The 20,835-nt window shown below is 37.3% G+C and overlaps 1 protein-coding gene across 4 annotated transcripts in view; it reads right to left on the reverse strand.

The window, feature by feature from the left end:
* Positions 1-20,835, reverse strand: part of prkcz (protein kinase C, zeta) — a 133,930-nt gene that overhangs the window by 29,181 nt on the left and 83,914 nt on the right. For all 4 annotated transcript variants that reach the window (XM_067394631.1, XM_067394635.1, XM_067394634.1 and 1 more), the window contains 7 exons: positions 20,486-20,544; positions 20,068-20,256; positions 16,125-16,222; positions 13,806-13,892; positions 9,698-9,833; positions 9,498-9,585; positions 9,236-9,355 (listed from right to left, as the gene is read on the reverse strand). In XM_067394631.1, the coding sequence (XP_067250732.1) occupies positions 9,236-9,355; positions 9,498-9,585; positions 9,698-9,833; positions 13,806-13,892; positions 16,125-16,222; positions 20,068-20,256; positions 20,486-20,544 (777 nt within the window). The remainder of the gene's footprint in view (positions 1-9,235; positions 9,356-9,497; positions 9,586-9,697; positions 9,834-13,805; positions 13,893-16,124; positions 16,223-20,067; positions 20,257-20,485; positions 20,545-20,835) is intronic.

Genomic DNA, 20,835 nt, shown 5'->3' on the forward strand with positions numbered 1-20,835 from the left:
GCAGGGAGGAGGGGCTCTATAGCGGCACCTTGTAGTGCAGTAAATGTGGAGTGAATTTGACATAGTCCTTTGATGTTTAACCGTTTTAAGTGCCTATTGCCCGCTGTGCACAGTTGCCCTGAAGCCACCGGGGTGGCGGTGCCACCGGGCTTGGGCCCGCCATCGCTGCTCGCAGCTATATTTATTTATTTATTTATTTATTTATTTATTTTTTTTTTCCGTCTTCCGGGGCTTTTTGGGGGCCTTAACATGCTCAAAAACTCTTGAAAATTGGCACACACATTGGAATCCGCGGCCATTAGGACGCCGGAGAGGCTGGTACCCGGGCGTGGCAGGGGGGCTCGACAGCGCCCCCTTGAAAAAAGTCTGAAAATTTGGTCCATATATTAAACATGCTTGCACGTATTAGTATGAAACTCGGTACACATATAGACCTCATCGGGCCGAACAACTTTCGCGCTCTAAGTTAATCGCCACGCCAACAGGAAGTCAGCTATTAAGGGTTGTTTGAAAAACGCATGCTCTGGAATTTGATATACTCCTCCTAGACGATTAATCCGATCGCCACCAAACTCGGTCAGCATGAAGTCAAGACACTGATGATTAAAAATTGCCAGGGGATTTTTGATATCTCGAACGGTTTGGCCGTGGCGAGGCAACGAATTTATGGCGAGAAAAAGGAAACAGGAAATGTGTTATAACGTCTTAATACATATATTGATCTTTATGAAACTTCACGAGTGTGTTCGTTATAGGAGTCTGATCACATGGATGTGACTATTGTGAGTCAAAGTTATAGCGCCACCAACTGGCAGCAGGAAGTGTATCACTTTTTGAAATGTTTTGAGATCACCCTCTTATTTTTACCTGATTTGCTTCAAACTTCATCAGTGTAATGTCAATACACAGCAGATGTAGACCTATGACAGGATTTTTGATATTTGAAATATTGTTGCCATGGCAACAGGTCAAACTGTAATAATATTCTTGAGTGTTTTTGAGGCTCTTAACATGCTTCAAATTGCATGAAACTCGACACACACATCAATATTGTCAACCAGTAGACATGGACAAAGCCATAGAAATGGGCGTGGTGGAGGGGCTCAGTAGCGCCACCTTTTGACAAAAGTGGGGGGGTTAGTTTTTCCTACAGTCACCAAACTCGGTACACATATTGTTCTCATCAAGCCGGACAATTTTCTAATTTACATTCATTAGCTCCGACCAACAGGAAGTCAGCTATTTTGGTTTGAATGTTAATTTTTTGAAAAAACAGGCTATGAATTTTATACTACTACTCCTACAGGGTTTATCCAATTTACACCAAGCTTTTTTTAACTTGTTGCGAACACATTGAAGTTGTTTAATTGCAAACGGATTTTGGATATCTCAAACGGTTTGGCCGTGGCGAGGCAACGAATTTATGGCGAGAAAAGGGAAACAGGAAATGTGTTATAACTTCTGCATACATTGATTGATGTTTATGAAACTTCAGGAGTGTGTTGGTTGTAGTAGTCTGATCACATGGATGTAACTATTGTGAGTCAAAGTTATAGCGCCACCAAATGGCAGCAAGAAGTGTATCACTTTTAAAATGCTTTGAGATCACCCTCTTATTTTTACCTGATTTGCTTCAAACTTCATCAGTGTAATGTCAATACACAGCAGATGTAGACCTATGACAGGATTTTTGATATTTGAAATATTGTTGCCATGGCAACAGGTCAAACTGTAATAATATTCTTGAGTGTTTTTGAGGCTCTTAACATGCTTCAAATTGCATGAAACTCGACACACACATCAATATTGTCAACCAGTAGACATGGACAAAGCCATAGAAATGGGCGTGGTGGAGGGGCTCAGTAGCGCCACCTTTTGACAAAAGTGGGGGTTAGTTTTTCCTACAGTCACCAAACTCGGTACACATATTATTCTCATCAAGCCGGACAATTTTCTAATTTACATTCATTAGCTCCGACCAACAGGAAGTCAGCTATTTTGGTTTGAATGTTAATTTTTTGAAAAAACAGGCTATGAATTTTATACTACTACTCCTACAGGGTTTATCCAATTTACACCAAGCTTTTTTTAACTTGTTGCTAACACATTGAAGTTGTTTAATTGCAAACGGATTTTGGATATCTCAAACGGTTTGGCCGTGGCGAGGCAACGAATTTATGGCAAGAAAAGGGAAACAAAGTGTTATAACTTCTGCATACATTAATTGATTTTGATGAAACTTTGGCTTAGTCTTCGTTGTACAAGGCTGATCACATTGATTTGACTATTGTGATTCAAAGTCATAGCGCCACCAATTGGAAGCAGAAAATGTGTCACTTTCAGCATACATTGAGATCACCCTCTTATTTTTACCTGATTTGCTTCAAAATTCATCAGAATAATGTTAAAACTTGGCACATGTAATCCTTTGAAAATGGGCAGGGAGGAGGGGCTCTATAACGGCACCTTGTAGTGCAGTAAATGTGGAGTGAATTTGACATAGTCCTTTGATGTTTAACCGTTTTAAGTGCCTATTGCCCGCTGTGCACAGTTGCCCTGAAGCCACCGGGGTGGCGGTGCCACCGGGCTTGGGCCCGCCATCGCTGCTCGCAGCTATATTTATTATTTTTTTTTTTTTTTTTTTTTTTTTTTTTTCCGTCTTCCGGGGCTTTTTGGGGGCCTTAACATGCTCAAAAACTCTTGAAAATTGGCACACACATTGGAATCCGCGGCCATTAGGACGCCGGAGAGGCTGGTACCCGGGCGTGGCAGGGGGGCTCGACAGCGCCCCCTTGAAAAAAGTCTGAAAATTTGGTCCATATATTAAACATGCTTGCACGTATTAGTATGAAACTCGGTACACATATAGACCTCATCGGGCCGAACAACTTTCGCGCTCTAAGTTAATCGCCACGCCAACAGGAAGTCAGCTATTAAGGGTTGTTTGAAAAACGCATGCTCTGGAATTTGATATACTCCTCCTAGACGATTAATCCGATCGCCACCAAACTCGGTCAGCATGAAGTCAAGACACTGATGATTAAAAATTGCCAGGGGATTTTTGATATCTCGAACGGTTTGGCCGTGGCGAGGCAACGAATTTATGGCGAGAAAAAGGAAACAGGAAATGTGTTATAACGTCTTAATACATATATTGATCTTTATGAAACTTCACGAGTGTGTTCGTTATAGGAGTCTGATCACATGGATGTGACTATTGTGAGTCAAAGTTATAGCGCCACCAACTGGCAGCAGGAAGTGTATCACTTTTTGAAATGTTTTGAGATCACCCTCTTATTTTTACCTGATTTGCTTCAAACTTCATCAGTGTAATGTCAATACACAGCAGATGTAGACCTATGACAGGATTTTTGATATTTGAAATATTGTTGCCATGGCAACAGGTCAAACTGTAATAATATTCTTGAGTGTTTTTGAGGCTCTTAACATGCTTCAAATTGCATGAAACTCGACACACACATCAATATTGTCAACCAGTAGACATGGACAAAGCCATAGAAATGGGCGTGGTGGAGGGGCTCAGTAGCGCCACCTTTTGACAAAAGTGGGGGTTAGTTTTTCCTACAGTCACCAAACTCGGTACACATATTATTCTCATCAAGCCGGACAATTTTCTAATTTACATTCATTAGCTCCGACCAACAGGAAGTCAGCTATTTTGGTTTGAATGTTAATTTTTTGAAAAAACAGGCTATGAATTTTATACTACTACTCCTACAGGGTTTATCCAATTTACACCAAGCTTTTTTTAACTTGTTGCGAACACATTGAAGTTGTTTAATTGCAAACGGATTTTGGATATCTCAAACGGTTTGGCCGTGGCGAGGCAACGAATTTATGGCGAGAAAAGGGAAACAGGAAATGTGTTATAACTTCTGCATACATTGATTGATGTTTATGAAACTTCAGGAGTGTGTTGGTTGTAGTAGTCTGATCACATGGATGTAACTATTGTGAGTCAAAGTTATAGCGCCACCAAATGGCAGCAAGAAGTGTATCACTTTTAAAATGCTTTGAGATCACCCTCTTATTTTTACCTGATTTGCTTCAAACTTCATCAGTGTAATGTCAATACACAGCAGATGTAGACCTATGACAGGATTTTTGATATTTGAAATATTGTTGCCATGGCAACAGGTCAAACTGTAATAATATTCTTGAGTGTTTTTGAGGCTCTTAACATGCTTCAAATTGCATGAAACTCGACACACACATCAATATTGTCAACCAGTAGACATGGACAAAGCCATAGAAATGGGCGTGGTGGAGGGGCTCAGTAGCGCCACCTTTTGACAAAAGTGGGGGTTAGTTTTTCCTACAGTCACCAAACTCGGTACACATATTATTCTCATCAAGCCGGACAATTTTCTAATTTACATTCATTAGCTCCGACCAACAGGAAGTCAGCTATTTTGGTTTGAATGTTAATTTTTTGAAAAAACAGGCTATGAATTTTATACTACTACTCCTACAGGGTTTATCCAATTTACACCAAGCTTTTTTTAACTTGTTGCTAACACATTGAAGTTGTTTAATTGCAAACGGATTTTGGATATCTCAAACGGTTTGGCCGTGGCGAGGCAACGAATTTATGGCAAGAAAAGGGAAACAAAGTGTTATAACTTCTGCATACATTAATTGATTTTGATGAAACTTTGGCTTAGTCTTCGTTGTACAAGGCTGATCACATGGATTTGACTATTGTGATTCAAAGTCATAGCGCCACCAATTGGAAGCAGAAAATGTATCACTTTTAAAATGCTTTGAGATCACCCTCTTATTTTTACCTGATTTGCTTCAAACTTCATCAGTGTAATGTCAATACACAGCAGATGTAGACCTATGACAGGATTTTTGATATTTGAAATATTGTTGCCATGGCAACAGGTCAAACTGTAATAATATTCTTGAGTGTTTTTGAGGCTCTTAACATGCTTCAAATTGCATGAAACTCGACACACACATCAATATTGTCAACCAGTAGACATGGACAAAGCCATAGAAATGGGCGTGGTGGAGGGGCTCAGTAGCGCCACCTTTTGACAAAAGTGGGGGGGTTAGTTTTTCCTACAGTCACCAAACTCGGTACACATATTATTCTCATCAAGCCGGACAATTTTCTAATTTACATTCATTAGCTCCGACCAACAGGAAGTCAGCTATTTTGGTTTGAATGTTAATTTTTTGAAAAAACAGGCTATGAATTTTATACTACTACTCCTACAGGGTTTATCCAATTTACACCAAGCTTTTTTTAACTTGTTGCTAACACATTGAAGTTGTTTAATTGCAAACGGATTTTGGATATCTCAAACGGTTTGGCCGTGGCGAGGCAACGAATTTATGGCAAGAAAAGGGAAACAAAGTGTTATAACTTCTGCATACATTAATTGATTTTGATGAAACTTTGGCTTAGTCTTCGTTGTACAAGGCTGATCACATTGATTTGACTATTGTGATTCAAAGTCATAGCGCCACCAATTGGAAGCAGAAAATGTGTCACTTTCAGCATACATTGAGATCACCCTCTTATTTTTACCTGATTTGCTTCAAAATTCATCAGAATAATGTTAAAACTTGGCACATGTAATCCTTTGAAAATGGGCAGGGAGGAGGGGCTCTATAACGGCACCTTGTAGTGCAGTAAATGTGGAGTGAATTTGACATAGTCCTTTGATGTTTAACCGTTTTAAGTGCCTATTGCCCGCTGTGCACAGTTGCCCTGAAGCCACCGGGGTGGCGGTGCCACCGGGCTTGGGCCCGCCATCGCTGCTCGCAGCTATATTTATTATTTTTTTTTTTTTTTTTTTTTTTTTTTTTTCCGTCTTCCGGGGCTTTTTGGGGGCCTTAACATGCTCAAAAACTCTTGAAAATTGGCACACACATTGGAATCCGCGGCCATTAGGACGCCGGAGAGGCTGGTACCCGGGCGTGGCAGGGGGGCTCGACAGCGCCCCCTTGAAAAAAGTCTGAAAATTTGGTCCATATATTAAACACGCTTGCACGTATTAATATGAAACTCGGTACACATATAGACCTCATCGGGCCGAACAACTTTCGCGCTCTAAGTTAATTGCCACGCCAACAGGAAGTCAGCTATTAAGGGTTGTTTGAAAAACGCATGCTCTGGAATTTGATATACTCCTCCTAGACGATTAATCCGATCGCCACCAAACTCGGTCAGCATGAAGTCAAGACACTGATGATTAAAAATTGCCAGGGGATTTTTGATATCTCGAACGGTTTGGCCGTGGCGAGGCAACGAATTTATGGCGAGAAAAAGGAAACAGGAAATGTGTTATAACGTCTTAATACATATATTGATCTTTATGAAACTTCACGAGTGTGTTCGTTATAGGAGTCTGATCACATGGATGTGACTATTGTGAGTCAAAGTTATAGCGCCACCAACTGGCTGCAGGAAGTGTATCACTTTTTGAAATGTTTTGAGATCACCCTCTTATTTTTACCTGATTTGCTTCAAACTTCATCAGTGTAATGTCAATACACAGCAGATGTAGACCTATGACAGGATTTTTGATATTTGAAATATTGTTGCCATGGCAACAGGTCAAACTGTAATAATATTCTTGAGTGTTTTTGAGGCTCTTAACATGCTTCAAATTGCATGAAACTCGACACACACATCAATATTGTCAACCAGTAGACATGGACAAAGCCATAGAAATGGGCGTGGTGGAGGGGCTCAGTAGCGCCACCTTTTGACAAAAGTGGGGGGGTTAGTTTTTCCTACAGTCACCAAACTCGGTACACATATTATTCTCATCAAGCCGGACAATTTTCTAATTTACATTCATTAGCTCCGACCAACAGGAAGTCAGCTATTTTGGTTTGAATGTTAATTTTTTGAAAAAACAGGCTATGAATTTTATACTACTACTCCTACAGGGTTTATCCAATTTACACCAAGCTTTTTTTTAACTTGTTGCGAACACATTGAAGTTGTTTAATTGCAAACGGATTTTGGATATCTCAAACGGTTTGGCCGTGGCGAGGCAACGAATTTATGGCGAGAAAAGGGAAACAGGAAATGTGTTTTAACTTCAGCATACATTGATTGATGTTTATGAAACTTCAGGAGTGTGTTGATTGTAGTAGTCTGATCACATGGATGTAACTATTGTGAGTCAAAGTTATAGCGCCACCAAATGGCAGCAAGAAGTGTATCACTTTTAAAATGCTTTGAGATCACCCTCTTATTTTTACCTGATTTGCTTCAAACTTCATCAGTGTAATGTCAATACACAGCAGATGTAGACCTATGACAGGATTTTTGATATTTGAAATATTGTTGCCATGGCAACAGGTCAAACTGTAATAATATTCTTGAGTGTTTTTGAGGCTCTTAACATGCTTCAAATTGCATGAAACTCGACACACACATCAATATTGTCAACCAGTAGACATGGACAAAGCCATAGAAATGGGCGTGGTGGAGGGGCTCAGTAGCGCCACCTTTTGACAAAAGTGGGGGGTTAGTTTTTCCTACAGTCACCAAACTCGGTACACATATTATTCTCATCAAGCCGGACAATTTTCTAATTTACATTCATTAGCTCCGACCAACAGGAAGTCAGCTATTTTGGTTTGAATGTTAATTTTTTGAAAAACAGGCTATGAATTTTATACTACTACTCCTACAGGGTTTATCCAATTTACACCAAGCTTTTTTTAACTTGTTGCTAACACATTGAAGTTGTTTAATTGCAAACGGATTTTGGATATCTCAAACGGTTTGGCCGTGGCGAGGCAACGAATTTATGGCAAGAAAAGGGAAACAAAGTGTTATAACTTCTGCATACATTAATTGATTTTGATGAAACTTTGGCTTAGTCTTCGTTGTACAAGGCTGATCACATGGATTTGACTATTGTGATTCAAAGTCATAGCGCCACCAACTGGAAGCAGAAAATGTGTCACTTTCAGCATACATTGAGATCACCCTCTTATTTTTACCTGATTTGCTTCAAAATTCATCAGAATAATGTTAAAACTTGGCACATGTAATCCTTTGAAAATGGGCAGGGAGGAAGGGGTCTATAGCGGCACCTTGTAGTGCAGTAAATGTGGAGTGAATTTGACATAGTCCTTTGATGTTTAACCGTTTTAAGTGCCTATTGCCCGCCGTGCACAGTTGCCCTGAAGCCACCGGGGTGGCGGTGCCACCGGGCTTGGGCCCGCCATCGCTGCTCGCAGCTATATTTAGTAATTGTTTTAGCTGTACTGAATCATTTTCATACAAAGGAAACATCTATGGAAACATCTAATAGTACATTATAAATGTTTTAAAAAGGAATTGTATGCTGTTATGTAAATATATAAATACTAATCTTTAACTAGATATACTAATGAAATCATGTTCATTACATACTTTCAGTTCAGTAATTCAAGTTTTAATGAAATCAAACTTGTAGGACTGAACAGAAAGATTGATGTCATTCATGTTTTTCACTTTTAACCAACAATTTAATTGTGAAAAAAGTTAATCTTTTTCTCACAAAGAGAGCATGTGCTGAACAAGTGTCATCACTCTAGCTTATTCATGATTTGTGAAGAAATTTAGTGAAGAAATATCAAGAAATGCCAGAGAGGGGGAGGAAAATGGTCATGTAAAACAAAATTATTTTATACTATATGTTAAATAATTATTTTACTGCAAGAATACTATTTTGTCAACGATAGTGAAGACAAGATGAAAAAATATTTAAATTAAACAATTTAAATTAAAATATATAGCATATAATAAAAACTTGTCAAGAATAATTTTTTAATTATAATTTTGTTATAAAAAATAATGATTTTGGTAACTAAAATTATATGGTATTACAAAGTAAAATGGACTAGAATACATTTGATGAAATTTGTGACAAAAAATATGCGTTGTGTCCTTTTCATTCCTCTACCACAATCGAACATACCATCTAAAATTTGGAAAAAAGGGTTAGGGCTAGGATTAGGGTTTGGTTTAGTGTTAGTTGCATGTAATTATGCATAATTTATAGTTATTACTAACTACATGTTACATGTGAAACAAGAACACTGTAAAATAAAGTGTTATCATAGATTTATTTAAGTCGCTGCATCACTGTAAAATGCAAGCAAAAATTGGCTTTGGAGTAAATAAAAATTCCATAATACATGGTTTATGCTGAACTATTGAAATGAACTAAACATTGAATTCACAAGTACTCACCCTGGAAGAGATATTCCTCTGTGTTCATATCAGGATTGTCAGTGATGATGTCGAAGGGAGATCGGCCTGCCATCATTTCAAACATGAGCACACCCAAGGCCCACCAGTCAACACTGAACCCTGAGACACAGAGACAGAAGAGTGAGTTCAGTCTTTATCAGTATGATTCACATAACAGTAAATAAATACATTTTACTATGGTACTTAGGATTGTGCAGTATAGATAGCGAGGACCTGTATGGTTTCATGTAGTCACACCTACCGTAATCCTCTCCCCTCAGGATCTCTGGGGCGATGTAGTTGGGCGTCCCACAGAAAGTGCTGGTGGTGTCACCTGGTCTGATTCCCTCCTGAAACAATTAAAAAATCTGTTATGAGTTCCACCCTGTTGTAACAGTATGTTTTGACTTATTCAGAGATACAACTCTCGCTACTTCTTTTGTGATCAGCATTAGGTTCTACCTTGCACATGCCATAGTCTGTAAGTTTGATATGGCCATCCTGGTCCAATAGTACATTGTCCAGTTTTAAATCCCGGTAAATAATGCCCTTCTCATGCAGAAAATTAAGAGCGATGCAAATTTCAGCAGCATAAAATCTGTAGGAAACAGGAAAAGATAAGTCATTGGTAAGACTCGTCATTTTCAATGCATACAGATGAGAAATAATTGAAGATGAATTGTTGATTTCCACATTTAACACACATAAAATTTAGGGTCAGTAAGATTTGTTCATGTAAATCATCGAAGACTGCATTTATTTGATAAAAAATACAGTAAAAACAGTAAGATTTCAGAAATATTATTATATTTTAAAAGAACCGTATTCTATTTGAATGTACATATTATTACATTATAATAGTCTTTACTGTCAATTTTGATCAATTTAATGCATCCTTTTTGACAAAAAATACCTTTGGATGATCATGTATATTTCTTATTTGTTTTGTATGATTCTGTTTCATGTTTTCATAAAATGAAAATATTTTCTTACACTTCATAAAATAAATCCATGTTGTTACTATTGTGCGCAAGTTCTATGCCTTGTCTTTACTGTCACTTTTGATCAATTTAATGCATAATAATGTAATGTAATAGGTGAATAAAAGTTATTTTGAATAGTAGTATACAAGGCTTTATCTAAATACATTTGAAACCATGTGTCAACCAATCAGAATCAAGCATTCACCAATGCTGAGGTAAAGTATAATAATCAGTCCTAACCATTCGCGAAGTGACAAGCATCCAGTGACAATTAGTTGAAAATAGCATTGTATACTAGCAAAAAACAGTGGGACAGTTTTATAAACTTTAGTATTTAGTTAAGAGGATTGGTATTGTTGACCAATGAAATTTCACAGTGGGCTACCCGGCACAATGTCACAAACAGAAAAAAGTAACTGTCAATAAACTATGCAGTCAATATACAGTGGGTACGGAAAGTATTCAGACCCCCTTAAATTTTTCACTCTTTGTTATATTGCAGCCATTTGCTAAAATCATTTAAGTTCATTTTTTCCCCTCATTAATGTACACAGAGCACCCCATATTGACAGAAAAACACAGAATTGTTGACATTTTTGCAGATTTATTAAAAAAGAAAAACTGAAATATCACATGGTCCTAAGTATTCAGACCCTTTGCTGTTACTGATTGGACTTGATTAGGAAAGCCACACACCTGTCTATATAAGACCTTACAGCTCACAGTGCATGTCAGAGCAAATGAGAATCATGTGGTCAAAGGAACTGCCCAAAGAGCTCAGAGACAGAATTGTGGCAAGGCACAGATCTGGCCAAGGTTACAAAAAAATTTAGAAATAAGATTCTCTGGTCTGAGAGACCAAGATAGAACTTTTTGGCCTTCATTCTAAGCGGTATGTGTGGAGAAAACCAGGCACTGCTCATCACCTGTCCAATACAGTCCCAACAGTGAAGCATGGTGGTGGCAGCATCATGCTGTGGGGGTGTTTTTCAGCAGCAGGGACAGGACGACTGGTTGCAATCGAGGGAAAGATGAATGCGGCCAAGTACAGGGATATCCTGAACGAAAACCTTCTCCAGAGTGCTCAGGACCTCAGACTGGGCCGAAGGTTTACCTTCCAACAAGACAATGACCCTAAGCACACAGCTAAAATAACAAAGGAGTGGCTTCACAACAACTCTGTGACTGTTCTTGAACGGCCCAGCCAGAGCCCTGACTTAAACCCAATTGAGCATCTCTGGAGAGACCTAAAAATGGCTGTCCACCAACGTTTACCATCCAACCCGACAGAACTGGAGAGGATCTGCAAAGAAGAATGGCAGAGGATCCCCTAATCCAGATGTGAAAAACTTGTTGCATCTTTCCCAAAAAGACTCATGGCTGTATTAGATCAAAAGGGTGCTTCTACTAAATACTGAGCAAAGGGTCTGAATACTTAGAACCATGTGATATTTCAGTTTTTCTTTTTTAATAAATCTGCAAAAATGTCAACAATTCTGTGTTTTTCTGTCAATATGGGGTGCTGTGTGTACATTAATGAGGAAAAAAAATGAACTACCCACTGTATATGTGAAATCAACACAGAATCTTAGATAATTTTTTTGAGATTTTCCCAAGCGGGAACTGTGCTTCTAACAGTCTCAAAATTTGCCTGTCTAAAGTTAGAAAAAACAAAAAGAAAGGTGTTCAAAGTAGAAAAAATGAGCGGTGACATTTCCGATCAGGTTTCACGTCTGGCACTCTGCATCGTTTGCTTCATGTCGGCGCTCAGCAAGGGCTCCTGAGACCTTTAGGAGCAACTCATGAATATTTAGGCTGATTACCCGTAATTAGCATGTGGATTTGCATATGTGTGGTGTGCAGGACGCATATTGATAGGACCTGTCAGGGTGCGCTTGACTCTACTAATTAGCCTGTGTTTGATCTCAGTTTATCAGACGTGTGAAAGGGGCATTACGGCAGTGCTCTGATCAGTCGCTGTAACAGGATTCACTGAGGAGGAGTCATCATCTAACAAAAATAGCCTAACAGAAGTGTATGAGATCTGCATTCGAACCAAGGATATGGCTTTGGTTTAAACATTAGGATGGACAATTTCAAGTTAATAAAACTATACAGATTAGTCATGTTTTTGAAATCTGACATCTGAGATGGTGTATGCCGTGAGCTTAAAGGCACAATATGTAAGATTTTTGGATTAAAATAAACAAAAACCACTAGAACAATGTTATATATTTTGTTGACTGGTGTTCTTACATTATCCCAAACATTTCCAACAATGTTTAAATCCAGAGGAATCAGCTATTTTAACCAGTGTAACGTTCTGTGTCATTGAGTCACCTGTCAATGATGTCACATCCGCGCTACCTATAGAAACTATGGAACCACCAAAGACACTTTAACATGTTATGTGTTTTATTAGACAGGTGAGCAACTCTTTAGATACTTTTATTGACAGAAAAAGAATCATTGTTATATAGTTCAACACGGTAAGTCTTATTGTTTGAATCTCTTGTTTTCTTGATTTATCGGGAATACATAGAAGTCATGTTATAACATAACTTTCAACACATATTTAAGTATTTTTTTGACCAAGTAAAACAGCGCTTCATTACGCCACAATTTTAATTTGTCAGATTAAGTGACCTGTATGAGTAGTAATGCAGCACTCGCAGCTGTTTAATAAAATAAAAAAATAAAAACAATATGTGAATTTAAGTGATCAAATGTAACTGTAACAAAGTTCAAGTTCAGGGACGAAGGAGGCGAACTTTAAACAACTTTAAGCATAACTTTAATCATAAAATACGCATAAACAACAACGCAAAAAGAGTGGCAGTGGCCGACTGCGGCATATAAGCAAAATAAAAACAGCAACATAAAATGTCCCGGGCTCTCAATGTTCTTATCACAGCAACACTGATAAAACTTAGCTCACCCACGAACATGATATCTGCCCGAATCCCGTCAGATTGCTTTCCATCGGCTGTGGATGTGAAGACAACAACTCCCATGATTCCAAACTCATTCACAGCGTCATCAAACAACGCCTTTGTTATTGTTTTGAAAAAGTGACCTCTAGTGGCGAAACTTACATACTGTGCCTTTAAAACTTGAGTTTTTTTTGTGTAAGAAATATTTTCTGATTACGAAAACATTAAAACAGATAACAAAATAATGCAGCCTTGATAAGAATAAGAGACTAAAACATCGAATTACAAAACAGTTTTACATTACATTACAAATTTAAAAATCGTGTACTGACCCCAAACATTTGAACTGTAGTGTCCATTTTTGAATCCATTTATTTTGTTATCATGACTATATACTATTAGGCTTTATGGTTGCATTTTATTCAATTATTTATTTAATTATAGTTGCTGCTGTCTGCAACTCATTCAGAACAGACTTGCAACACATTTTTTGGCTAGCAACCCACCGGTTTCATCTGAACACTTCATCTGAAATCTTTGTTCCTTTTCTCCTTCATCCATCCATCCATACATAAAATAAGTCTTAATCTAAATGGCCTACTGTATTGAAAATATCAAATCAATCAATCAATCTCGTTTTTAAAATGCACATACCTGGCATGTTCCTCTGGAAGCTTCCGCTGCCTCTGCATATGAAACATGAGATCTCCTCCATTCACATACTCAATCACTAGAAACAGCCTAAACGGAGAGCAGGAGACATTCATCATTTTATTTTATTTTATTTTTTTAGTTTTGTTTTAGATGTGCTATGTGAGAGCTGGCTATATGTTCACACTACGTTTGGGCATGAAAGAGATTGACAACCATGTTCTATAACTCAAAGAGTCTCCCTTAAATTTTCCGCAGTCGAGTTACACTACTAGTTGTCTGTTGCGAGTAATTTTTCACTATTGTTAGTACTGTCAGACTCTTAAAGGTGCCCTAGAACTTCTTTTTTAAAAGATGTAATATAAGTCTAAGGTGTCCCCTGAATGTGTCTGTGAAGTTTCAGCTCAAAATACCCCATAGATTTTTTTAAATTAATTTTTTTAACTGCCTATTTTGGGGCATCATTAACTATGCACCGATATATAGGTTGCGGCCCCTTTAATTCTTGTACTCCCCCTCCCCGGGAGCTCGCGCTTGCCTTGAACAGCATAAACACAGTTTACACAGCTAATATAACCCTCAAAAAGGATCTTTACAAGATGTTCGTCATGCATGCTGCATGCATACATCGGATCATGTAAGTATAGTATTTATTTGGATTACATTTGATTCTCAATGAGTTTGAGGCTATGCTGCGTGGCTAAAGCTAACATTACAAACTGTTGGAGAGATTTATAAAGAATGAAGTTGTGTTTATGCATTATACAGACTGCAAGTGTTTAAAAATGAAAATAGCTCTCGTCTCTGTGAATACAGTAATAAACTATGCTAACTTTAACCTCATTTAACAGTACATTAGCAACATGCTAACGAAACATTTAGAAAGACAATTCACAAAAATCACTAAAAATATCATGTTATCATGAATCATGTCAGTTATTATCGCTCCATCTGCCATCTTTCGCTATTGTTCTTGCTTGCTTACCTAGTCTGTTGATTCAGCTGTGCACATCCAGACGTTAATACTGTCTGCCCTTGTCTAATGGCTTGATCATGGGCTGGCATATGCAAATATTGGGGGCGTACACCCCGACTGTTACGTAACAGTCGGTGTTATGTTGAGATTCGCCTGTTTTTCAGGTCTTTTTAAACAAATGAGATTTATATAAGAAGGAGGAAACAATTGAGTTTGAAACTCACTGTATGTCATTTCCATGTACTGAACTGTTGTTATTCAACTATGCCAATATAAATTCAATATTTAATTCTAGGGCGCCTTTAAGTTATATACAGTGCCGCGTTAAGCCTTTGCAGGGCCCTGGGCTAACGAACGCAAAGACAACATTATTTCTATTATACTTCATTTTTATGAACATATGTCCACGGCTTCTGTCTTGCACACAGACGCGCGTGCGAGCATTTGAAAGTATGTGGCTGCGGAAAGATGCGTTTGACGTGTGCTTTAGTGGACCTTTTATTTCAAGCACTCAATTCACTCTCGCATGGGCTGTTGTACAGTACACACACGGTCCGTGCCATCACAAAAATTGGGCTACACGCGGACGTTCGCGAACCCTCCTGATGACGAAAATTACGCAATGTGAACGCCCAAACTATACCTTGGTGTTAAGCCCGTAATAGCGAGCAACCAACGTGCATACCCAGACGCTACGCCACTGTCCTGGTTGTATTCCTGTGTGCGTGTCCGCTGCGCCTGTAACTCTTTATTCGGGCGTGATGACAATGCGTTTTAAAACGCAAAAGAGGATTGTCTCGGGGGGCCCCCCAGTGTTCGGGGCCCAGGGCTGCAGCCCATGTTGCCCATTAGGATAACGCGGCCCTGGTTATATATAGCAATATTGTGCAGATGTACAGCTAGAAAAAAAACTCCTGTTAAAGAGTTTCGGTGGAAGAAAGAAAAGAGATTTTGGGAGCATTTCAGAGAGAATGAAAACAGCAGGACTGTTCCAAAATGCCCAAAATAGCTCAGAAGAAAAAACACAATATTTACTATAATTATCTGGTGCTATGGTTACAGGCTGTAAACATGGCTATCACCATTGACTTTGGTTTCCTGTTATACAGACATTATTTGATCCGCTCATACCTGCAGTTTTATGTGCAATTTGAAGATCAAATCTGTGAAAAAACACGGTTGTCAACCTCAAACACTGATTTTGCGAATGTAGCCATAGTTTAACAAAAACGTCCTTTGTGATTCATAGTTTCACATTTTATGGTTGTTTTCTTGCGGCGAAGGTTTCTTATTTTAATTGTGCTATTACAAAAAGCCTAGCTGAATGAAATACATTATCTTCTCACCGGCTTTCTGTCTGAAAGCAAGAGTGAAGTCCCACTAAGAATGGATTGGTCGATGCTTGTTCAAACACGTGTTTCTCTGTCTGGACCCAGTCAATGTCCTACACCAGAAAAAAGAGAGAGAGAGAGACATTTGACTTATCATGAATAATGAACTGCAAATGATCATGACAGGAATCTGGTTCACTGCTTTCTAAGAACTAGAGGAGAGGACATGATGTTTCACCGCCTCTACTGGGGGAATATTGCAGGACAAAGAAAAAACAAGCCTGTGTTTTCTGAGAAAAACCTCATCTATTGATCGTTTAACAGCGGAAAACACTTGGCACTATTGCATGCTGTCACTTTGGGGAGTTAAATCTCAGATTTAAAAGAAGAAAAGCACCTTTCTCTTCTTCTTTAAAAAGTGCAGAAAGGAAAGACAACAGAGAAAAGAGAAACAGACATGTAAATAATTCAAAATCAGTCAATAAAGGTATAGATTGTACAGTATCTTTCAACACTCTTTTTTTTTATCTGTTAGAAACATGCTTACACTTTCATTTCACAGAACAGTCCAGACAGGATGTTACAAAACATCTGTATTGAGAATGTCTCTGGGTGTGAAGACAAGGCTCAGTGATGTGTTGATAAAGTCAAGTATTTTTGTTCTGTCGACACTTTAACATTAAGCAACACTTGTAATCAGCTCAAAGAACTCAAGAGAACGTCTGTTACTCAACAACAAAAGTTGAAAAATGACAATGAACATCTTTTGAGAGGCTAAGGGTGAAATGAGAGATCTCAGCCCAAACAAACAGTTTGTTTTTCTATCACGTCGGGGCGTTTTCATTGGCGAATATTGTTTTTAAGCCAAGCTAATGATGTATTCTATCCCCTGACCTTAAACTTAACACTAACTGAAACTTGTATGGATTTTTAGATTTTAATTAGCATTATTTATCAAGTCGTTTTCCTCATGGGACTTTTGGCCCCACGATGTAGGCAAAACATGATCCACACACACACACGCGCACACAGTCTGATTTCCAAAACCAGAGCAATTTAATTTCCTGGAAGAGTGGAAAGCAGATTACTTGAAATCAGTCTCAGCATAAAGACATGAAGAGAAACAGATGATATATATTATTTTTAATGTCTATATAGTTTTTTGTAATCATTATTTATTTAGTTTCAGTTATTTTACTACATCAAGAAATATTGCCTCGACAACTAGCTTAAATAAAATACTTATACATATTTTATTTCAGTTAACACTTATTTTAATAAATGAACATTTTTGCTTTTTTTATTTGTTAACTATAATAAACCTTATTGTAAGTGACAAATAACATCGGCTTTAATTCATTTACTAATGTTTTTCCATCATCAGGATTTTAAGCTAAAATGAATATGAATATATGATAGGGAAGTGTATATTTTAGGTACTGTGACTAGTCAGCATTTCTTAAAAGTTTTTCAGCATTTTTAATTTTTAACCACTTTAATAGTCTGCAGTTTATTCATGCACAAAACTCTCTCTCAATTCATATGAGGTGCATAAATGCATATATGATAATGAGACAAGAATTTGAAAAATAAAATAATGAAAAAAAAAAAAACAGATAGTTCCAGTCCTGGATGCTGACGGTTCAATACAGCATTCCAGTTGAGCTAAAAGAAACACTATAGTTAGGATGCAAAACACATTTTGACTAATAGCTATGGTATATTATATATCAATGTGCAGTATCCATAGAGAAAAAAACTATAACAAAGTTACAATATTGCGTTACTCCCCTAAAAAAGTAACTAATTGCGTTACTTAGTTACTTTTTCTCACCTGGGCTGGGCTTGCTTGTTTGTTTTTTAATAACTTTTTAACAAATATTCTATTTGTTGGCAAATGTAAAGGCACTTTCACACCAAAAGTAAAATTTATAAGCTTCACAAATGTGATGTTTGTTTATCTAAAGTCATTTTTGCTTATTAGTATGGTTGAATTGGATCATTGAAGGTCAGCAGCAAAGACAATGGTTAATATAGTGAGATAAAATAAAGCATATTTGCTTCATTTAATATATTTAATTATTGCAGGTTTGTGCAATATTATGAGATTGCATTTGACTGTTTTTATTCATGTTTTTGAGCAAGTGAGATGAGTAAATGCTCACATTTTGTCTAGAACTACAATAATCGTCATGTTTACACACAACGCCTCTACACTTACTCTCGATTTTTCTCAACATGGGGACAGGAGAAAAGTGAAAACAAAGTAACTTGTCTTACATATTTTTAAAAAGTTGTAAATTTAAAAGTAATGCATTATTTTACTAGTTACTTGATTACGTAACTCAAGCAACTTGTAATGCGTTACCCCAAACACTGATAATAGTGTGCATAAAGAAAGGCAATAAAAAGGTAATTGCGCTGCAGCAGCACTGAATTTTGACTTTAAACATGTAGCGTTCACATTTATTTAATTAAATCATAACCTTTTAAAAGTTGCTTAAGTACAGCATGTCAAACTGCAATTTGTTGCATAAATTCCAAACTGAATGCATCATTACATTGCCTCAACCTTAAAGTGTGAATGGTGACTGCACAACATACATGGCCTACACAGAACGCACATGTAAAGTACAATAAGAGAACACATTCCTTGAAGGAACGCCTGCCTTCCAGGAAGCCATTACATTGTTTGTGCATATTCAGAGTTCAACTGAATGTCTCTGTCATTCTGGAAAGACCTCTGCTCTTCGTGAACTTCATTCATGTGCGTTAGCTGACAGCCATATGGCTTTATGTTCCTCAGTGTGCCAAGTTTACAAAGACACAATAGCTTTGACTGTACAGAGTTTACATTGTGATGAATAGCTGAATAGTACAGTTCAGTTTGTCTTTCTGTTTGATGTCCGTTCACACATATCGAGTTTCGTAACAGGAAGAGAAAGAAAGAGATATCGCTAATGCTATAGTGCACAGAAACTCGGTTTCTCTTTGATTTTAATTAATTGATGCAACCAAAAAATAATAATGTCTCTCAATGTTGTATTTGTGCTTTTTTGCATAAATTCATATTCCACTGCATTTAAAGGCTATATTTTTGAAATAAATAAATACACAAATATTCAAAAGTTTGGGGTCTGTAAAATTTGTTAATGTTTTTGAAAGAAGTCTCTTATGTTCACTATGGCTGCATTTATTTTATCAAATATATTAAACATTTTTGTTTAATATATCTTAAAAGTAATTTGTTCCTGTGATGCAAAGTTGAATTTTTAACATCATTACTCAGTCTTCAGTCACATGATCCTCTGATGTGCTGATGTGCTTCTTAAGAAACATTTCTTATTATCATCAATGTTGAAAACAGTTCAAAAACACTGTTTATTTCAAATGGAAAGTCTTTTTTTAAAATGTCTTTTAAAAAAAAACATACTGACCCCAAACTTTTGAATAATAGTACATTTATTACTACATTACAATAACAACTATATAAAACCTATGTATAGACATCTATATAAAAAGTTCAATATATGATAGAGGTAAAAAAAAAATTAATAAGCAAGAACCTAATTATACAAAAAAAAAAAGCAAGATCTTTTCTCTGAAAATTAAATGTGGGCATACTTTATTTTAATGCCATGCTCAATTATGAGCTTCATTTGGCTCCTGAAAATGATATGTGGACACATGAAAAATGGGAAGTGCCTTTATCTTTAGTATGAATGAACTTAAGAAAACTCTTGAAAACCCCTAGCTGGTGATGGAGGATTTAGCAATTTAAAATGAGCACAATCCCACAGCACCACCTACTGGTGTCAATTACAATCACATGTCCAAACTATATAACTTCCTGCATTTTCATAAGTATGTGAGGTGCAGCAATCACACTGAGACACCATGATAAAACTGAAGCAGCCCCACCCTCACGTATCATCACCGTGACAACACAGTCCGTTACCTCATCATCATGGACCAGCTCTTTCTTCACCACCTTCATGGCGTAAATCTGTTCGTTCTTCTTGAGTCGGACCAGCAGCACTTTAGCATAACTGCCTCTCCCGATGACCCGGATCAGGTCAAAGTCCCCCAGGCCAAGACACTGAGAGATCTGAATCCCCTCAATCCCGTCCACCACCGCCTTCAGATCCTGTGTGCACACACAGCGGAAACTTTTTGTGCAAAACTATTATAACATTTCTCTTGAACAAACTCAAAAATGCTGCAGAAATAAGGTGAGGTTTCATGTTACATGCATTCCTGACTTCCTGTACAAACTATATAGGTATGAAGAATGTGAGTAAGAGCATTTGTATATGGTTATTAGTGAATAATACCTTGTGGAAATTTGGGACAATCTGTTATGATCTGCTTCTTACCTCTGCATCATCTTCAGCTTTCTCCACTTTCCGGTTGTGTGCTAAGAAAGGGACTGGAACTGAGAAACAGAGAAAGAGGGAGAGTCTTATTTTTTTCTCTTAGTGTTATCTTTCCTTTTCAAATATTCTATATATTATTAGTCAAAAGCACTTGAAACTGAAACTGAGAGATATATTATGAATATATGGATCTATATATTTAGAGAGAGGATGGGAGAAAGTTAAAAATGTTCACAGCAGTTGGATTAGCAAATCTGATTCATTATAGTGAATTGGTTCAATTATTTTGCTGCATCACTCAGAAATAAGAATAAAATTTAAATAATTATCAGCAATAATTATAACAACAA

This window comes from Chanodichthys erythropterus, chromosome 9, assembly GCF_024489055.1.
Source record: "Chanodichthys erythropterus isolate Z2021 chromosome 9, ASM2448905v1, whole genome shotgun sequence".
NCBI lineage: Eukaryota > Metazoa > Chordata > Actinopteri > Cypriniformes > Xenocyprididae > Chanodichthys > Chanodichthys erythropterus.